This window comes from Periplaneta americana, chromosome 11 (assembly GCF_040183065.1).
Source record: "Periplaneta americana isolate PAMFEO1 chromosome 11, P.americana_PAMFEO1_priV1, whole genome shotgun sequence".
NCBI classification, from domain to species: domain Eukaryota; kingdom Metazoa; phylum Arthropoda; class Insecta; order Blattodea; family Blattidae; genus Periplaneta; species Periplaneta americana.
Window position 1 is genome coordinate 27914459 of NC_091127.1, and position 20838 is coordinate 27935296.

At 33.5% G+C, this 20838-nt stretch overlaps 2 protein-coding genes across 3 annotated transcripts in view; one reads left to right on the plus strand and one right to left on the minus strand.

Moving 5' to 3' along the window:
- The window catches only part of LOC138708898 (uncharacterized), an 85739-nt gene extending 84918 nt beyond the window's left edge, over positions 1 to 821 (minus strand). For both annotated transcript variants that reach the window (XR_011334783.1, XM_069839209.1), the window contains exon 1: positions 737 to 821. Coding sequence is in view for 1 of the 2 variants with exons in the window: in XM_069839209.1 (XP_069695310.1) it covers positions 737 to 782 (46 nt within the window). In the remaining variant the exon portion in view is untranslated. The remainder of the gene's footprint in view (positions 1 to 736) is intronic.
- Acat2 (Acetyl-CoA acetyltransferase 2) overlaps positions 798 to 20838 on the plus strand; it is a 33402-nt gene continuing 13361 nt past the window's right edge. The window contains exons 1-2 of the mRNA XM_069839202.1: positions 798 to 1037; positions 1376 to 1497. Coding sequence (XP_069695303.1) covers positions 989 to 1037; positions 1376 to 1497 — 171 coding nt within the window. The 5' untranslated portion in view covers positions 798 to 988. The remainder of the gene's footprint in view (positions 1038 to 1375; positions 1498 to 20838) is intronic.

Here is a 20838-nt window from a genome sequence, read left to right on the forward strand (position 1 = left end):
CAGAATGATATTGTTCAACTTCTCAACTTTTTTTATTCGTGATATCTGAATACGTTACCTACTAATAAAAGTATTGCAGGTAATGCAATTCGAATCCCATGTTTCCTTTTAAAATCACGATACTGTAATTCACAAATATTATTAGTATTTACCGAGTTGTATTTCAAATTAACAGTGTATCAATGACCTTCCTGCATGTAATGTCAGTAGCCTACGACATCACACAATTGGTGTTGCATATTTAATAACCAAGATATAGTCACTAACTTCTCTGTCATAATTCAACTAATCTGTTCCGAGCTAATCTTGATCAACGTTATGAGTTGTCTTATCTTAATCCGACCGGTATGAAAAACCTCAGCAAAGTGCAAAGGCATTAATCCGCCCAGCCCAAACAAGGCCACATCTGTGCACTGTAATTTCGAATTAAGCGATTCAATAATTTTATCGGTGTTGAACAAAACCTAATATGCTAATACTACGATTACGTACAATCCCGAGAGGATAAATTAAACTATATCCCTTAAGTAAAGTCGAAAAAAAGAATCAATTATATATATAATACACTTATTACGGTATAATCAAGTCCACAACCTATCGGTAACGAAGTCTACGCAGGGGTATCAGTGATGAAAAGATCGACGGATTTAAGAAAGTAATATATATATTTCACATAAAGATCAATGTCTTGGGTGTTAATTTAACACATGATTATAAAAAAGAAACATCTGTTTACCTGTTTTTTCCTGGAGTCCTGAAATCCCCTCCTTGATGTCAGCCATCTTAGCACCAGTCACTCGCGCAACTGCACTGTGGGTAATAACAAATGAATTCTGTATTGCGATTTCCGTTCGTCGACTGATATGTCCGAAAGTCTACGTAAGCAATTCCAGTAGTAGTGTTGTAGCGTGGAGAGCTATAGTCCACTCTCGGCAGTATAGTGTGATCAAGTGTTACACAGTGGTAGGACGTATAGTGAAGGTCCAAAATGAGCGACAGGCAGGTCTTTATCGTTTCAGCAGTTCGGTCACCAACCGGTAATATCATTTTATTTGATTGTATATTTATTTTCTTCATGCCTACTTATCAATGAAGCAGCAACTCATAAATATTAAGAAATTTTTAGAAAAGAGTTATATTATATATTAATTTTAACACTAATAAAATCAGCCTTATTTTATTTTACTTTTTTTGTATTTGTCTTGAAATGTCTTTCAAGTGCACCTTTAATTTCTTACTGTTTTGTGTTGTCATATAGGTACAAAAAAGTAGAGCTGCAGTGTAATTCAGAATAATGAAGTAGCTCTCAGTAATATGCAATAGACAATTTAATTTATTTTACACATTTTCATCTCCTATATACAAAATGTTTCAGGTTCATATAACGGTTTACTGTCATCACTCAAAGCACATGAGCTTGGAAGTATAGTCATCAAAGAAGCTCTTGTTAGAGCAAATGTACAACCAGAAGAAGTATCAGAAGTCATAATGGGACAGGTACACAGAATATCAATAAGACTGTCATTAAATAGTGACTTCCTAGCACCTCTCTCACAGTACCTACAAATAATTACCTACATTTTTAAGCCCTAAGAAATAAATAGTGCCAAAACAAGAGAAGTAGCGCACACATTCTTCATAGTATTGATGTACAGAATTATCACGATGAATTGATAAATGCAAATATTTAGTATAACGCCTAAGTATGTAAAGAGTGTTACAGATTTGAACATTGTCTACTTAAGTTTTTAGGCTTTCAAGGTGACTGTGATCAGAATTATCCTTTTGGGTATTCCGTGATCTGGAACTTGACAGTTTCAACGTTTCGGAACTTTTCTTTATTTTTTTCATTTCATTTATTGTATTTCATACATCTTATATTAGCAATGAAGCTTTAAGATGTGGAACAAGTCAAGATTTTACAAGACTACAATTTTTTGGAACTACTTATAGATTCCATCTGTTCTTAACTATCTGCTCTGATGATGAAACCTGTAGTGTGTAGTTCCAAAACGTTCCAGGTAACGTTGGGATACCCAAAAACCTAATTCTGATTTTCTATTGAAATATATTAGCTCTCATAGACCTTTTTTAAATGAACTTTCAAGGCACAATCGTCTGTTAGCTTATTTATACGTAGTACATGTGTAAGTTTATCCTGACAACACTATAGTGGATGTGCAATCATTTTTTGATAATTTATTTAGTAGGAGATATTATTTGTAATAAACGAACTTAATACACATTTTGGTATAGACTGTACCTATATTTTATTAGTGAATGTGTAGTAAAATGTCTCTTGATTCGGAATTTAATACGTACCATAAACTGGGTTAAACTTGACCACAAAGAAAAAAAAATTTGATCATGATATCAAATGCACTGAATATATTTTGAAAGTTCATTATTTTTTCTTCATTTCTTAAGTATTTTTATAAATTCTAAGTCACAATAAGGGCTGATATGATTTAATTTTTTTTTGTTTTTTTTTGTCAAGTTTACCCCCAGTTTGCAGCATAACATACAATATAACGTTCAATGCGATTTTTGTATCAGAATTTAATTAAGTTTCTTCACTTCACAGACATTCATTTATGCAATGGATCAGGAAGAGAACTAAACTTTAGATACATATTTTCTTATGTATAGACCCAGAAATAAAATTTGGGCCACCTGAATTTTACAAGTTCCAGTTCTAACATACTGTGCATGCTCAGTAAGCACTGGAATTTGGAAAGTTCAGGTTGCCCAAATTTTGTTTCTGGGTCTCTAAATGTTAATAATACAGTAATTAGGTCCTAATTAATATTAAACTGCACTGAATACCCCACATAAAATAAACACTAAGGGCCGTATTCATAGACATTTTTAGTGCGGGCTTTCGGTGGATTATCAGCATTTTTCGTATTCATAAACTAGTGTTAGCGATAGGATATGATTTGAATTCTGTACTAGTAACCAGTGGATAGCCGGGGCTAGCTTAGTATACTCGTAGCGCGTGCTGCGAAATGTCTATGAATACCACCCTAAATGAGTACGAAATGTCTTAGAACTACATTGAAAATTTTTTTACAACACACTTAAATTCTGTTTGAAGAGGAAGATATAGGAACTGCCCCATCATTCCTGTCACTTTTCCCACTGTGATTGATGTACTTTTTCTACTGCAAGCACTTTTGAGTAAAATTTTGCTTTTAGAGATACAAGTAATTCTTACCAGTATTAAAAACCCCACTGCACTTTTTACTTCCGAAATTATTCAGCACTTATAGCTCGCACTTTAGCCAAATCAACTCCCAGATTATTCCTAATCAGTCCATGTTTGCTTCATGATAAAGTAAGTCTTTTCAATATGAGAGAGTTTCGGACTGGGATATTTTAATGCAAAAGGAAGAATTCTTCGAAAATTTATCATGTGTCCTTCAGGTTAAATTAAATCCATGTTTCTACACATCCATCTATCAAAAGTTTCATTCGAGAACAATATTGTACGTTTCACAGTAGTGCACATAGGCCTAATTCCTTAAATATAGGCTTGAACAGTCTGTTCAAGGCTAAGGAAATTTACTGTTTTATGGAAATTAGTAGTATCAGTAAAGTCGTATCATTTTGTTAAATATAGTTACTAATGCTCGCCCACAAACACTGATAAAACCGCTCTTTATTTCAAGTTTCCTGAAGAATTATTAAGTTATTTAAAATAAAAATCTACTTCATAATATTAAACAGTGGTGGTATTTTATCTTAATTGACAAGTTTCGATGTGGTTTGCACTCATCTTCTGAATTCTTGTCAGTTCCCACATTATCTTTTTGCCTTCATCTAATTCTTCAATGAAAATATTTATTAATCCTATTTTCAATCTTTTCTTTCACATTAAACACAAAATAAAATTGTGAAACAATCCTTTCCTACAGAAGTACCGGTAATTTTATCTTGGAAAAGCTTCAAGTAGCTGCTGAAGAAGTGGGCGTATATGATATCTTTTTTTTTTTTTTCGCAGAAACACTTAAGCAGAGATTTCTCTAATGTAAATTCTTCTTGCAACATAAAGTAACATTTTACTGGTTCTAGTTTCGTATTACCCTGTCAACTACAGGTAGTAATGAGAATTACCTATAATGATCAGCACAAAAAACGAAACAATCAATTTTCTTACTTTTTATTACAAGATCTAAGTTAATGTTATTGATAACCATCATCATCATCGACGTGCAAGTAATGGGCCAACGGTCTCTAGCCATCTCCTTTTAGGCCTTCCAGGAAGTCGACGACCTTTTGGTCTATATGACAAGATTAATTTTGGAAATCCAAGGTTGTTCATTCTATCCACTTGATATTTCCATTGATAATTGATTAAATGGCGATCTTACTCGTATTAATTATGTAAGCATGTGCGGCTAACAGCTGTTTCGGTGCTACTTGACACCATCCTCAGAGCCTTCTGTGTCTCAGTGCCATCTCAACTTCGCTGCCTGTTGTGTGGGTGCGTTCGTGTGATGAAGAGTTGAGTCAAATAGTGTGTGTGTTCTGAAATTGATCTGTGTGTTGAGAATTTGATTAGGGTGTGTTTTAGTGTGTCTGTATATTTCATAGTTTTCTAGTGTGTTGAGTTTTTGGGTTGTATGCGTAGGATTTTCATGTCTGTATTTATGTTATTGTATGTGTGGTTAGCATTAGTTATGTTATATAAATACAGACATGGAAATCCTACACATACAACCCAAAAACCAAAAACTCAACACACTAGAACAACATGAAATATACAGACACACTAAAACACACCCTAATCAAATTCTCAACACAGAGATCAATTTCAGAACACACTCACTATTTGACTCAACTCGTCATCATACGAACGCACCCACACAACAGGCAGTGAAGTTGAGATGGCGCCAAGACACAGAAGGCTTTGAGGATGGTGTCAAGTAGCACACCGAAACAGCTGTAAGCCGCACATGCTTACATAATTAACACGAGTAAGATCGCCATTTAATCAATTATTTATAATCTTCATCTTACGATGTTTGGGTGACGTATATACGTCCGTTGTGTACCAGATCAGACGCTATGGACAGTACTCTATAACAGAGTCGCCAGTATGAAAGGATAATTCCGAGCCTTTGGCGTGAGACGAACTCGATAGCTCAGTGGTAGAGCGCCTGACCGGAGACCAGGAAGTCGCAGGTTCGATTCCCGCTTGAGGTTGTGAAATTTTTCTTTCATACCATGGCATGATTGTGACTATAATAGTATTTAATTCAATTATTTATATTCATGTGTTAAAAGTAGTGTACGAAAGATTCAACATGGATCTCCATTGAGTTCTATAACTATGAATGTACTGCAAAATTGGTTCAGCTTTCAGCTCCTGGAGGATGCCTTTATTTCTTCGATGGTCTAGAAGTGTATATCATGCTGTCCGTCTCACGACATTACCTACCAAAAATATTTTGGTTACCACAATAATATACCGATATTTCGTATAATTACCAATTAGTAATTCAATTGTTTTTTACTCTAACACATACAGCCATTTATTCAAATACCTTAAAAAATTGAAGTGTTTCACTTTTTGTACCAGTGGATGTAGTTTTAACATGTTTCATGTTAGGACACCGCCAAGTTCTGTGCGACATTTTTCGGAGCATTGCTGGTGTAACATGAGCGAAAGCACGTGTCACAGCATCAATGGTGTAATCAGACGTATCAGCCATCGTTTAGTTCACATGATCTGAAACAGAAACAACTAACGTAAATTTACATAAAGTGTAACGGGACTTTGTGGCCTCACTGTATTTCTAGAAATTCAAAAAACTCATTCATTGGTGCAATTCTGACTGCAGAACAGCAAAAATGGCAGAATTAAATAAATTCTCAAGTCATACTTGAGTTTTATACAATTGAGACTTGGGCCATTATTGTGAAGGATATGGGTTATACAGTTTGCCTTTTTTATGTTAATTCTTTTAGCTTCTGCCTACTCCTCTCCTTCAAAAAAATTGCATCATTTATCAAAATTCACAGACGCATTTTAGGAACAATATGCAGTTTCTCCAGATCAAGATTATTTCTATTTACTGGCCTCTAAATTTGTTTATGCTCGACCATGCCGAAATGTAGTAATTATACACCTGGTAGTAACCCTTTAATGCTCCTCATTAAAGTACACCTATTCATTATAATTCAGTTGTTCAGCCAATGAGAAATCACCATTGTACCATTATAAAACCGCAAGTATCGATTATTCTCGGATATGCACTTGAAAGACAATTAACGAAAAGTCACGGAGACTGGAAATCCAATACTGTCACAGAAGGTTATGTTCTATTACTATAATAATTAATTAGCGTTAATTGTAAATAATATTCAAATAAATTCAATTTGTCATCTCGTTTTTCAATTCTAAATCAATTTCCAGGTTATATCAAGACTAATCTTCATGTTATTCTCTAGATTATATCAAGGTCAATGACATTCCTGCCTCGGAAAAAATTAATACTTTCGCGTCTGTGCACATCTCACAATTCAGGTCAGTTCCGCTCCTCACTTACATAACTATAACATGAATACTTATGAATAATTTCAAGTTAGAAATATGGTCGAGCATAAAAAGTCGTATGAAGCTTGCCTATAAAGGTAATTAAGACGCTTGTATGAAGATTATGAAACTCACTTGCATTTGTTTCATAAACAAATATACTCGCGTCTTAATTACTACCATTATAGGCTCGTTGCATAATGTACTATTAGTAACTGCCTCTCAATAGCCTATTCGTCATTGTCTTGATAGAAGTCCAGAGTCCAGCATTTTATTCCCTCATTTTTGCTAAAAGAGTTTCCTAATATTGAAAAGCATTTTATTATTTCTTTGTTACTGGCATCTTTTGATGCAGAAAATATCATCCTTGCTTCTTAATTTCCGCAGAAACAGAAGTCACAATGTTCTGACAGAGAGCTGCTGACTGTTCGTTCTAACATTATTTCATTAGCTGTTTTAGAATCAATAAATAGCCTATTTTGCTGTTTAATTTGGCTGTACAATCTAGTCTTCTCAAAGAATGGTGATGCTTAATCATGTGATATGTTCACCTTCTTTCAGTCTCTCTATCACAGTGAACTTAGTTTTCATCGAGTATGAATTTCTTTTTCTTTTAAGCATGATTGCACTCAATACGAAACAATCCAACTACTACCAAAAGACAACTGCACTTGAATACCTCACCTTCATTCACTCACTTCCCACCCTCTACTGCATTATAAGGAAAGGGTAAATAAGACATTTTCCCTGCCTATAATTGAGGCTCCAGTGTACTACTATTATTACATGCTATATCTATTTTTTTTCCAACATAAGAAACTAAACTTAAGGGGAGAGGATGGTATTTTTTGGTGAAAAATGAGTAAACTAAAAAAAAAAAAAAAAAAAAAATTCTTTAAAATACTCTGTGATATGTGTGGAATGCATAGCATAATATTTTGTGGGTATTTGTGCCCTTATCAGATGTTGAGACCCCATTTTTAAACTTCCTGCGTTATGGATTTTTAAATCACTCATCCGCTTTTATTATTGTTTCCGGTAAACTGAATTAAAAAAAAAATTTTTTTTTTTTTCTTTAAAATACTCTTTGATATGTGTGGAATGCATTGCATAACATTTCGTGTGTATTTGTGCCCTTATCGGATATTGAGACGCCATTTTTAAACTTCCTGCACTATGGATTTTTAAATCACTCGCCCTCTTTTATCGTTTTACGGTAACTTCTTTTTTTTGCTACATTGACAGACAAAAATGGATATAACTTCTGAACCTATTAAAGATACACGCATGAAATTTAGAACACATTCTTTAGACTATTAGGAAACTTTTCTCTGTAACAGAATTTTGTCAATTGATTTCATTTTAAAGCTACGTCCGTTTGTTTGCAAGAAAGGAAATCAGAAAAGTGTTATTAAATTTTAATTGTTTATTTTACAAACGAAGCGACTAATATCAAAATTCTGTTACAGACAGTTTGTAGAGCATGCTTTTGCAAGTACATTGCAAAAAACTGGATGAATCTACCATTAAAAAGGGTTTAGATATATCGGTTTTAGTAAAATCCTGCATTGGGTATATTTTTTTCAAATCTGGGCCCCCAAATAATTTTTTTTTTCAAAATATTTATTTTTGGTTGAGTTGCTACAGCTATGAGCTCTCTACATACAAAAAAATTAATATTTTACACCAAATAGAAAAAAAGTTTTAAAAAATACCATCCTCTCCCCTTAACAATTTACTTACTTGCTTGCTTACTTACAAATGGCTTAACCCGCAGGTTCATTGTCGCTGTTGGTCCTTATCCTGTGCAAGATTAATCCACTCTCTATCATCATATCCTACCTCCCTCAAATCCATTTTAACATTATCCTCCCATCTACGTCTCGGCCTCCACAAAGATCTTTTTTTCTCTCCGGTCTTCCAACTAACACTCTATATGCATTTCTGGATTCGCCCATACGTGCTACATGCCCTGCCCATCTAAAACGTCTGGATTTAATGTTCCTAATTGCAAAACTAGGCCTAAATTTAACAATTATTAATATGTAGGAACGTAACACTTACTCATAGTGGCCCTTAAAGCGGAGGAGGTCGCATTTGGATATTTTTCTCGGGGTTCTTCTGTTTCTCTATACTAGGCATCTATATCATTTCATCGACATTTCTCCATTTCATCATCATTCCATAGCATTCCCCAAATGCCAGCTGAAGACGTATGGAGGAGGCTGGCCTAGGGATGAGCAGGGTCGTCCTTAGTGTAGCCACAGCCGGTGTGGGTTTGGGGCTGCGCCTAGCTTGAGGGTTAGTGCTATAGATCTTGAAAGGTCGCAGTGCTCCTCCCCTGAAAATAAATTCAGTTCAATTAAAAACACCTACATAAATAATAATTGAAGAATACAGAAGAAAAAGAATTGAAGTCACAATTCTCATAAGGGTGATGTCATCATCTAATTCAGTATATTACTGCAAAACTTTAGTGCTTTTCTTATCAAAACTGTAGAAGGAGAATTATTATCACCATGGATATAGTCGTGCAGTTATATTATCAGACTCCAAAGCAGCTATTCTATCAATAGTCTCTAAACACACACCTTCATCTCAAACAGCAGAAATAACTAAAATGCTCTCTCAATTAATATCACTCAATAAAAGAATTGTATTCCAATGGATACCATCCCATTGTGGAATCCTAGGAAACGAGAATGCGGATGCATTAGCAAAGAAGGGCAGCACTTCTACTTACAGACCTGTTACTAAATCTACGTATTACTCTATGAAAAGATTGATTAAATCTACATATACTTAGACTTCAACACACAAAATTTGATAACATAATCCCAAGGGAAAAAATGGAACTCCCTACATCATAATCCACAGTTAATTCCCGATTTACCACGAAAATCGTCTGTAGCTGCATTTAGATTGGCAACAGGCCATGATTGTTTGGCCAAACACCTGCATAGAATTGGAATATATCAGTCCCCTAACTGTCCATTGTGCAACTCAGACCAAGAAATGGATTCGGAACACCTCAAAATCTGTGCTTCAGTGGCTGGCCATGATAATATCTTTGAAAAATATTGGCATGCAAGAGGTCAAATAACTTTACTGTCAAATGCCTGGCATTAGAAAACAACAACTTTTTCATTAGGAATAGCAATAAATTTTGCAGTAACATATTGAATTGGAAGATGACATGGCTTTGATTGTTTTTCCCCTGTATTCTTCAATTAATTCTTCTGACATGAATACTTTTGAGGACATACTGACTACATGATTTCATGATGGCTTGCTGTTATGTAAGCAGCAAAATTAAGAAGAAAACCATTAAGAGGAGATTTTGAATAAATCACTATAATATATGTTTCAGATATCAAGTAAAGACACATTATTTTTTTTAATAAAATGATTATACAGAGCGTACACAGAATCCTTTCTCTGTTTGGAAGTTTCCTAGTACCTGGTACTCGTTACATAAGCTGTTAAATCAGCCATTGTTGTATATTCATAAGAGATGTGTATTTTCCCTGGACAAAAAATATATTACAAACTGACTAAATCACATCTAGTAACAAACTATTGAAATTCTTTTCAGAAAGGAACCACTGTGCAAACACAAAAACGACTTAAGTGACGAGTAATAATAATCAGTAATGATAGATTTATTAGTACAATAAAACTAAGAAATTTCTCATTAAGTAATTCTCTTAACACAAAGGCTCCAGTGAGGGGACACATCATCTTGATGAAACTTACATCAATAGTTCTAGCTCTTCCACTTGAGACATGAGGTATACACATAAAAAAAGTTTTGAACCAACAGAGTTTTATATAATATTTTCTTCCTTTAAAAGAAATCTGTGTCATCCCACTGATTGTATAAATATCTTTCCACTCTATTGAAGTTAATCATGTTGCTATGGTTACGAATTTTAATAAATAAACTATTGCTTTGCAGAATTATGTACAGGACTCCTACAAAAGACCTTTCTGGTTTCGAACACATGTAATTTACGTTCTATGAATCTGAAGTGCATGAAAATAGCACCAATGAAAAGAGAAACTCAAAAAGTTTAGTTGTGGCAACATTGTTCTCTTAGTTAGTAATACTGTCTCATAATAGCGCATATAAACAAATTTGTTCATTGTTGAGGCGAAATGGCTGCTATAGAGGACAGAAAAGTTTTTTGTGTACTTGATTTTCATGTGAACCAGTCAGTTATTCATGTGCAGCAGCATACCAAACAAAGTTTGGTGCAGATCCACCCAGTGGGCTTACAATCCGTAAATGGTACACTGATTTTTAAAGCAAGATTCTTCGCAAGCGGTTGCGATTTCATCTGTACCGATTACAGATGCTACAAGCCCTAAAAGCAGAGGACAAAGTGCTACAAAGAAATTTCTGCATAAGTATGCAGACTTTAATTGAAAACGATGATGAATTTATTCATTCCGTGGTGTTTTCTGACGAAGCCACTTTTCATCTTTCTGGTAAGGTGAACAGACATAACCTCAGAATCTGGGGTCGGAAAATCCGCATACCTACATGGAACTTGACTATAGGCTTGATGTGTGCAGTGTTACGAAGGGGGGACACATTGAACATCTTTAAGGTAAGGAACCAAACTTTTTTGAGTTTCTCTTTCCATTGGCACTATTTTCATACACCTCAGATTCACAGAACGTAAATTACATGTGTTCGAAACTGGAAAGTTGTTTTGTAGGAGTCCTGTATAACATTGCATAATTTAAGTCTATTAATATACGATATGAAACAGTTTTTGCGTTAAAATAAAGGATATTGAAGGCATTCTGACAACAATGGTAGTGTGCCTGAACATACAGCAGTATGTACGCATTATCACCTTACGTGAAGAAGGGCTAATACATAGGCAGATTGCCCTGCGTGTTGGCATTAGCCATAATGCTGTTGGAAAGTCCTGGAAGCGTTATCTGGACACAAATGGAGTAGCAGACAGGCTCTGAGAAGGTCATCCGAAGGCAACCACTCAAGCTGAAGACAGATATCTGAGGTGTCTAGTTCGTAAGGAGCTAAAAACCAATGCTTTGTTACAAAGTGCTTTCCTTCGGACCACTGGGAAGCACATAAGCACCCAAACCATTAGAAATCGTCTTCACAGGATGAACATGCATGCAAGGCACCCATGGTGTATACTCCACTCAACTGCATTGTCACACAGCTTGTTTTCGATGGGCAAGAGAGCATCAGAGATGGGAGCAAGAGAGGTGGGGTTCTGTGCTCTTCACAGATGAGACAAGGATTTGTCTAAGATCTGATTCAGGAAGAGTTCGAATCTGGAGAGTACCTGGTTATGCAGTACCTGCCTGCCATCTCGTAGAATACTGTAGGCAGGGAGGTGGAAGTATCATGTTTTGGGCAAGCATAATGCATGGCTTATGAACGCCCCTAGTGCCCATAATAGGCAATATGACTGCAGTGAAATATTGGAGAGAGATTGTCCAGAGTCTTATCGTCCCCTATAGGGAACATTTTGATGAAGATTCTATTTTTCAAGATGACAATGCCTGGCCATATTGAGGAAAGTACGTAAATGAACGAATTCAGGACGCTGGAATAATCGTATTCAATGGCCTACTTACTCACCGGATATGAATCCCATAGAACATGCTTGGGACGAGCTAAAGAATGCCATTTGTCGTCGTCAATCACCTGTTCAAACCTTCCATGAGCTCAGAAAGGCTGCGATCCAGGAATGGGATCGTCTAGATCAGCAGTGCCTCGACAACCTGATTGAGAGGATGCCAAGACACATCCAGGCACTTGTCAGAACCAAAGGAGGCATGACATGTTACTAAAACAGTTTCTTTTAAATATCCATATTGCCAATTCCGTGTAATTGAACTGATAGTTTATTCTCCTTATAGTACTAGGTTTGTCTTTTGTTTATTTATGCTCAATAAAAAATCAATCAATCTTCTTAATGTAGCTAGCTGTTTGCTGACAACATAAAGTCCACTATAGTCCACTGTAGTCTATTCAGTTGTTGTTTTTCACGAGAAATGAGGGGTATTTTGATCGGAGTTCATTACAGATGCCTGTTGTTAGTAGCCAGAGGTGGGGTGTAGTCAATATATACTGCAGGGCTGTGTCTTCTGCAGCTGGTACTGATGATTTTAATTTACTTCTTTTGTGGTTTATGGATGGACAGTATAGAAGAATGTGTTCCAAATCTTCATCATGATTATTACACCACAGCCAAGTAGAATTATCAGAAAGGTGAAATCAGTGTAGGTACAATTGTGTGTGTTAAAAATGTTTGAACATGTCTGGGCAAGTTTTTGTACATCTCCAGATCATTTGGTTTCCTTTGTACAGACTGTAAAATTTTTCTTCTGTCAGAAGAGAGCCAATTGTTGATCCATAGGTTTGTAAAATGAGACTTTACTTCAGCAAAAGCACTGGATAGAGATATCACTTGAAGAGGTCTTGGTTGGAAATACGTTGCCTGTTTTGCAATATTATCCACTTTCTCATTTCCACATATACCACAATGACTAGATATCCATTGAAATGTTATTTCCTTTTGGAGTTTTTTTAGTTTACTTAGTTGTTTCTAAATTGGAATAATTCTATGTGCATATAGGTTTGGTACATATTTAATTATAGCAAATATAGCCCCCCTTGGCAAATAGATTTTTCAGAAATTTGAGTAACACACTGAAGAGCAGCCTCAATAGCTAGCAATTCAGTGTCAAGACTGAACATGGTATGAAGTAACTTTCTTGATATTTTGGAGTATGATACCCTGCTCCTGATGTCCCGTTATTAGTATTTAGAGCTCCATCTGTATAAATTTGAAGGTGATCCTTATATGGTATGAAGTAACTTTCTTGATATTTTGGAATATAATACCTTGCTCCTGATGTCCCATTATTAGTATTTAGAGATCCATCTGTATAAATTTGAAGGTGATCCTTATATGTGCTGCAGAGTAGTTCCACATGTGTCAATAAAAAAGTTAAAAGTAGTTTTTGTTTAATATTTTATTATAGATGGTTAACGTGGTCACCGGGTTTCTTTATTCAAACTCAATTAATACTGGAACATGAAAAGGCTTTTAAAGTCTGTTTGGTTCCAAACTGTTTTTGATGTGTATATAATGTTGTAGCGCATGTTTAGATAAACCTCTCATGTTATCTGCTTTGTGAAGGTGAAAAAAACCTATAAAACTTGTTATGCATGAGTCCATACCAAACGTTTATCTTAGAGCTATTGCGAATATGCTTATAAATGTAGTGAAGGTTTTCTGTGCCCCATATTTGAATATTATGCCTGTGGACGTGGCGTGACACATGAAAACTACCTTCATTCGAAAGTAATACAGACCCAGAAACAAAATTTGGGCCACCTGAATTTTCCAAGTTCCAGTTGTGCTTACTGAGCATGCACAGTATGTTATAACTTGAACTTGGAAAGTTTTGTACATTCTTGATGCTAAAATCAAATTAAGCTCCTATTAAATATATGATTTCATTACTATTTATCAAATTTCTTGCTGCTTTTTAACCATAAATTCGCCTTATCTTCGTATATACGACTTACTGTATCATATATCTAATAGTACTCCTATTAGATACATGATTTCATCACTATTTATCAAATTTCTTGCTGCTTTTAAACATAAATTTGCCTTATCTTCGTATATACGACTTACTGTATCATATATCTAATAGTACTCCTATTAGATATATGATTTCATTACTATTTATCAAATTTCTTGCTGCTTTTAAACATAAATTTGCCTTATCTTCGTATATACGACTTACTGTATCATATATATCTAATAGTACTCCTATTAGATATATGATTTCATTACTATTTATCAAATTTCTTGCTGCTTTTAAACATAAATTTGCCTTATCTTCGTATATACGACTTACTGTATCATATATCTAATAGTACTCCTATTAGATACATGATTTCATCACTATTTATCAAATTTCTTGCTGCTTTTAAACATAAATTTGCCTTATCTTCGTATATACGACTTACTGTATCATATATCTAATAGTACTCCTATTAGATATATGATTTCATTACTATTTATCAAATTTCTTGCTGCTTTTAAACATAAATTTGCCTTATCTTCGTATATACGACTTACTGTATCATATATATCTAATAGTACTCCTATTAGATATATGATTTCATTACTATTTATGAAATTTCTTGCTGCTTTTTAACCATAAATTTGCCTTATCTTCGTATATACGACTTACTGTATCATATATTTAATAGTACTCCTATTAGCTATATGATTTTATCACTATTTATCAAATTTCTTGCTGCTTTTAAACATAAATTTGCCTTATCTTCGTATATACGACTTACTGTATCATATATCTAATAGTACTCCTATTAGATATATGATTTCATCACTATTTATCAAATTTCTTGCTACTTTTTAACCATAAATTCGCCTTATCTTCGTATATACGACTTACTGTATCATATATCTAATAGTACTCCTATTAGATATATGATTTCATCACTATTTATCAAATTTCTTGCTGCTTTTAAACATAAATTTGCCTTATCTTCGTATATACGACTTACTGTATCATATAGCCTATCTAATAGTATTCCTATTAGATATATGAATCCTATAGATTCAAAATCCCCTATATCTACTTTCACAAACTGAAGGATGAGTAGGATGAGTAGTGAAAAATTGAGGGAGTTTTCAACCTGACAGTGATTTTTAACAAACCTTTTGCTTTAAATTTAGTGGCTTTCTTAATTCAAACTATATAAATCATTATAATTCATTCTCTGCAAGCAATATGTGGGCGTAACTCAATTATGAACAAAATGGTCTTTAGGGGGTTTTGAATCGAGAGAATTCATATGATTTCATCACTATTTATCAAATTTCTTGCTGCTTTTTAACCATAAATTCGCGTTATCTTCGTATATACGACTTACTGTATCATATATCTAATAGTACTCCTATTAGATATATGATTTCATCACTATTTATCAAATTTCTTGCTGCTTTTTAACCATAAATTTGCCTTATCTTCGTATATACGACTTACTGTATCATATATCTAATAGTACTCCTATTAGATATATGATTTCATCACTATTTATCAAATTTCTTGCTGCTTTTTACCCATAAATTCGCCTATCTTCATATGTACTACAGTATGAATATTCTATTTTATGTAAAAGTAGCGTCCTTGGATATGGTGGAAGAATTTCATATTTCTAAGCGATACAACGTGTTCAAAGTGTTTAATCAAGATGTATAACATTTTATTGTGCATAACAGTCCCTCACTTTTCAGTTCCAAACTCAATAAAATGAATGATTTATTGTTGCGAATTTTATAACATACTGTATATGGGCAAGCATAAACAATTTTTTTAATAATAACCGAGAACAGTACATTTTCCCATCATTAGTAATATTTTAATACTAAAAAAAATTACTACAGTCTCGTTATATGGAATATTAGCAACTGGGTATTATTAACCCTATTTGTCCTATTTGTGACTGAAGAAAATGTTCATGAAATTATCACAACTAATCATACATTTAGAAGATCACAGGATACAAATATTATGGTAGTTACATAGAATGAATTCATACTCTGAACAGAAATATTTCTGCAACATTGAATATTGTGTTTTCTATAATTGTTCTAATTCATTTCACCACATTAATTTGCACTGGTCCACACCTGTGGAGTAACGGTCAGAGCGTCTGTCCGCGAAACCAGGTGGCCCGGGTTCGATTCCCGATCGGGGCAAGTTACCTGGTTGAGGTTTTTTCCGGGGTTTTCCCTCAACCCAATATGAGCAAATGCTGGGTAACTTTCGGTGCTGGACCCCGGACTCGTTTCACTGGCATTATCACCTTCATCTCATTCAGACGCTAAATAACCAAAGATGTTGATAAAGCGTCATAAAATAACCTACTAAAATTAAAAAAAAAAAAAAATTTGCACTGTTTATGAATTATAAACAAGTCCACATTATATTATCAAGAACCTACATTTGAAAAATATAGAAGCACTGAAGTTGAAATTATAGCGTTCACAAACTTCTAATTTGAATAAAATATGAGAAGTCTTAACCAAGTGTGCAAAATTCTAAAGATACTTAGAACCTTTTATTTTTCGTGTTAAGTACTGAATTTAACAATAGTTTAATGGTTATGTAGACAAGGATGGAGACCAAACGGCATAATTACTTTATCATCAACTTAGGTTGAATAACATTTATTTTCCACTAAACAACCAGTTGTAAAATACAGAAATGAGGATAATTTTCCAGTCAGTAAATTTAGTGTTTGCTTATTACCCAAGCTTAATTTCCTGTCATATAGATAAGAATATTGTGATGTAATATGAAGTAATAAGACAAGAGTTATAATGACAAGATGGATTATCTACACTATACACTAAAATAAAATAAATGTGCTACGTAATATTTAAACTATTTCAATTTATTTATTTATTTATTATTTTGCTAATAATTATAACATAACATATATTATATATATAAAAAACTTTAGCTCGCCCCTTAAAGAGGAGAACCTGTGCTCAGGGGCGGATTCCTGAATTGAAATAAATAAGTATACAATACAATACAATTACATCTTACTTTTTGACAGAACAATGTGTATCTGAAATTGTGACGTAATATGAAGTAATAAGAAAAGTTCTAATGACAAGATGGATTATCTACCTATACCAAAATAAAATAAATATGCTACGTAATATTTAAACTATTTCAATTACATCTTACTTTCTGACAGAACAATGTGCATATGAAATTGTGACGTAATATGATGTAACAAGAAAATAAAATAAATATGCTGCATAATATTTAAACTATTTCAATTACATCTTACTTTCTGACAGAACAATGTGCATCTGAAATTGTGACGTAATATGAAGTAATAAGAAAAGTTATAATGACAAGATGGGTTATCTACCTACACTAAAATAAAATAAATATGTTACGTAATATTTAAACTATTTCAATTACATCTTACTTTCTGACAGAACAATATGTATCTGAAATTGTGTGACGTAATATGAAGTAATAAGAAAAGAGTTATAATGACAATATGGATTATCTACCTACACCAAAATAAAATAAATATGTTACGTAATATTTAAACTATTGCAATTACATCTTACTTTCTGACAGAACAATGTGTATCTGAAATTGTGACGTAATATGAATAAGAAAAGTTATAATGACAAGATGGATTACACTAAAATAAAATAAATATGCTACGTAATATTTAAACAATTTCAATTACATCTTACTTTCTAACAGAACAATGTGTATCTGAAATTGTGACGTAATATGAAGTAAAAAGAAAAGAGTTATAATGACAAGATGGATTATCTACCTACAATAAAATAAAATAAAAATGCTACGTAATATTTAAACTATTACATCTTACTTTCTGACAGAACAATGTGTATCTGAAATTGTGACGTAATATTAAGTAATAAGAAAAGAGATATAATGACAAGATGGATTATCTACCTACACTAAAATAAAATAAATATTCTAAGTAATATTTGAACTATTTCAATTACATCTTACTTTCTGACAGAACAATGTGCATCTGAAATTGTGAAATAATATGAAGTAATAAGAAAAGAATTATGACAAGATGGATTATCTACCTACACTAAAATAAAATAAATATGCTACGTAATATTTAAACTATTTCAATTACATCTTACTTTCTGACAGAACAATGTGCATCTGAAAGTAGGAATTGTAAGTAAATGATGCAAAGCTAGCATAAATTTTGCTCACTACGTCAATCAATCTGATAATGTAATGTTATTTTATACGTCATATACTTAGCCTAGCATAGAGATTCCAGTTTCACTTCACTGCCAAGATAAGTTATACTTCGAATTTTTCGTCTGAAAAATTAATCGTTCTTGTCCCAATTTGAACTCGTATCCACTAGACCATCGAAGACAATATATGGAGAGAGTAAAAAATTATAGTATGTTACATAACTTTATGTTGTCAAAAGTTAAGACCTGGAACAATTTTTATTTTAGGACTCGTTTGTTTTATACAGTAACTTTATCATAAAATTAGATATGATGAAAGTATCTTCCACAAAATGACTATTTGTAAAATACAGAAATAGATGGAGTTCCTCAGTAACTTTAGTGTTATCTCATTTACTGCTTCAAGGTTAATATGGGGCATGTGATACTGATAAGTGCTGTGATGTAATATATGGTAAGTAGTAAGAAATGAGTTCTAAGAGGAAAATGAATGACCTATACTATACCGGTATATTAAAATAAAATCAACATGTTTCGTACATAATTATATAATTATTAATTTCAGTTGCTATTATTCCAAATAACGAGATTCCAGTAATTTTTTAGTATTCAAATACTGCACCACTAATGATGGAAAAATGTATGTTCTTGCGTATTATTAAAAAATGATTTATGTTTGCCCATGTAAGTTATATTATAAAATTCGCATCAGTAAATCATTAATAGATATTACTGAGTTCGGAACTGAAAAATGAGAGACTGTCATACATAATACAGTTTTAACAAAAACCTGAAAACATAATGAAATTCAGATCTAGACCAACTCGCATTTACTCACGATTATCTCATTACAACAGAAGCATCTATTATAGCAGAGCTGGGCAGCAAGAGCAGACTCTACTCTCTCACAGGGAGCCATATGATTTCTCTTCATCCCCTTTCTTCCCCACCGAACACCGTGCAGCGCTGATTCAGTGACGGATGAATATTAAGCGTCCCCGTTTAGAGACTGGTTCTGCTCCCGTTCCCAGCCCTGCATTATAGCATATAATCTTTTCGCTGTAAGAAAAATCCTAATATAAACAATAGCACGTGACTGAAGTGAGGCTTCATTGGCCGCTGTTTGGCGCCATAGATTCTCAGTACGTGTTCCCGCCTACTGTTGCACATTCTGTTTCATGTTAAACATTTCCCGTTACTCGTCAAGTAGGCCTAACCTCACTACTATGCATTAATTTGCTTAGGAAACACTTACTTTATAATTACTGTAATTAAATTATTTTTTAAGTCTTATGTCTTCACAATGGACAGTTGAGGATACAGAAGCCATACTTCAGTACCACGTGCTTACGTGAACTACGGTACGAGCTCAAGTGACGCCAGCTTGTTACAAGAACAGACTACCTCGGTATTACTGTTGGTATTCATCCGCGTTCATAGTACATAACGACATATAAAAGTAGCTTTTCTTTTACATAGCGTTTTACATATGAGTGAAGTTAAATATTTCATTGTATTTAACAACTAGAATTCAATTTTTTATTTTCAAATAATACAAGATTATGGTTTCCAAATACGAACTATATTTTCCTGCGTAATGTGAATGTTTCGACTGGGAGCCAATCACGGGTATGACAGCCACGTGCTTATGTTTACATTAGGATTTTTCTTACAGCGAAAACAGTATAGTCATGAAGTCGGTTAGGCACGCAATTTCGCAATAAGAATGAAACATTCCTGTACTGTGGGATGAATCCACTGAAACGCTTATAAGGATACTTCAAGCCTACCTCATGTTACCAATGGCTTAATTCTTTGTGGGTCAAACGAAATACATTACATAATTTACTGTTACACTCAAATAAGGAAACTAACTTTCGTTTACTGTATTGCACACAAAAAGTATTTTTATAATTTTTTAATCCTTTAAAGTAAAATATCTGACTTCATTTATGCATTTTATGATCTTTAATTTAATTTAATGTCATTTATCGTATTCCATAGATCTTACACCAGCAATATAGCTTTGAGATGTGGAACAATAAAAGAAATTATACAATAATATACAGAGAATTCAGCTTGGCTCTCAGACAGAAATATGCATATTAGACATGCATGCATCGCCAGTGTAGACTGTATTATTACTGCTTCATAATCTCCTCCCGTATTTTTGTTTATATAACTTTGATTAATAATACCATGCACAAAATTATATTAAATTTCGTAATGAGTACTGGTTCTATCCCATATTATAAGAAATCTTCAAAGCAGTGCCCATCTTTATTCACAAATTCCCGATATTTTTTATGAAACTACTATAGACATGTTTCTTTTAAATATAGCAGGGAAACAAACTATTACTGCTTTCTAGTGATGTTACTTCATGTATTTTTCTTGATATCCCGTTCGACTATAGGTAGCCATATGTCTGGAAGAATGAGAGACAAATAGGCCTGCCTACTAACTCATCTGCAA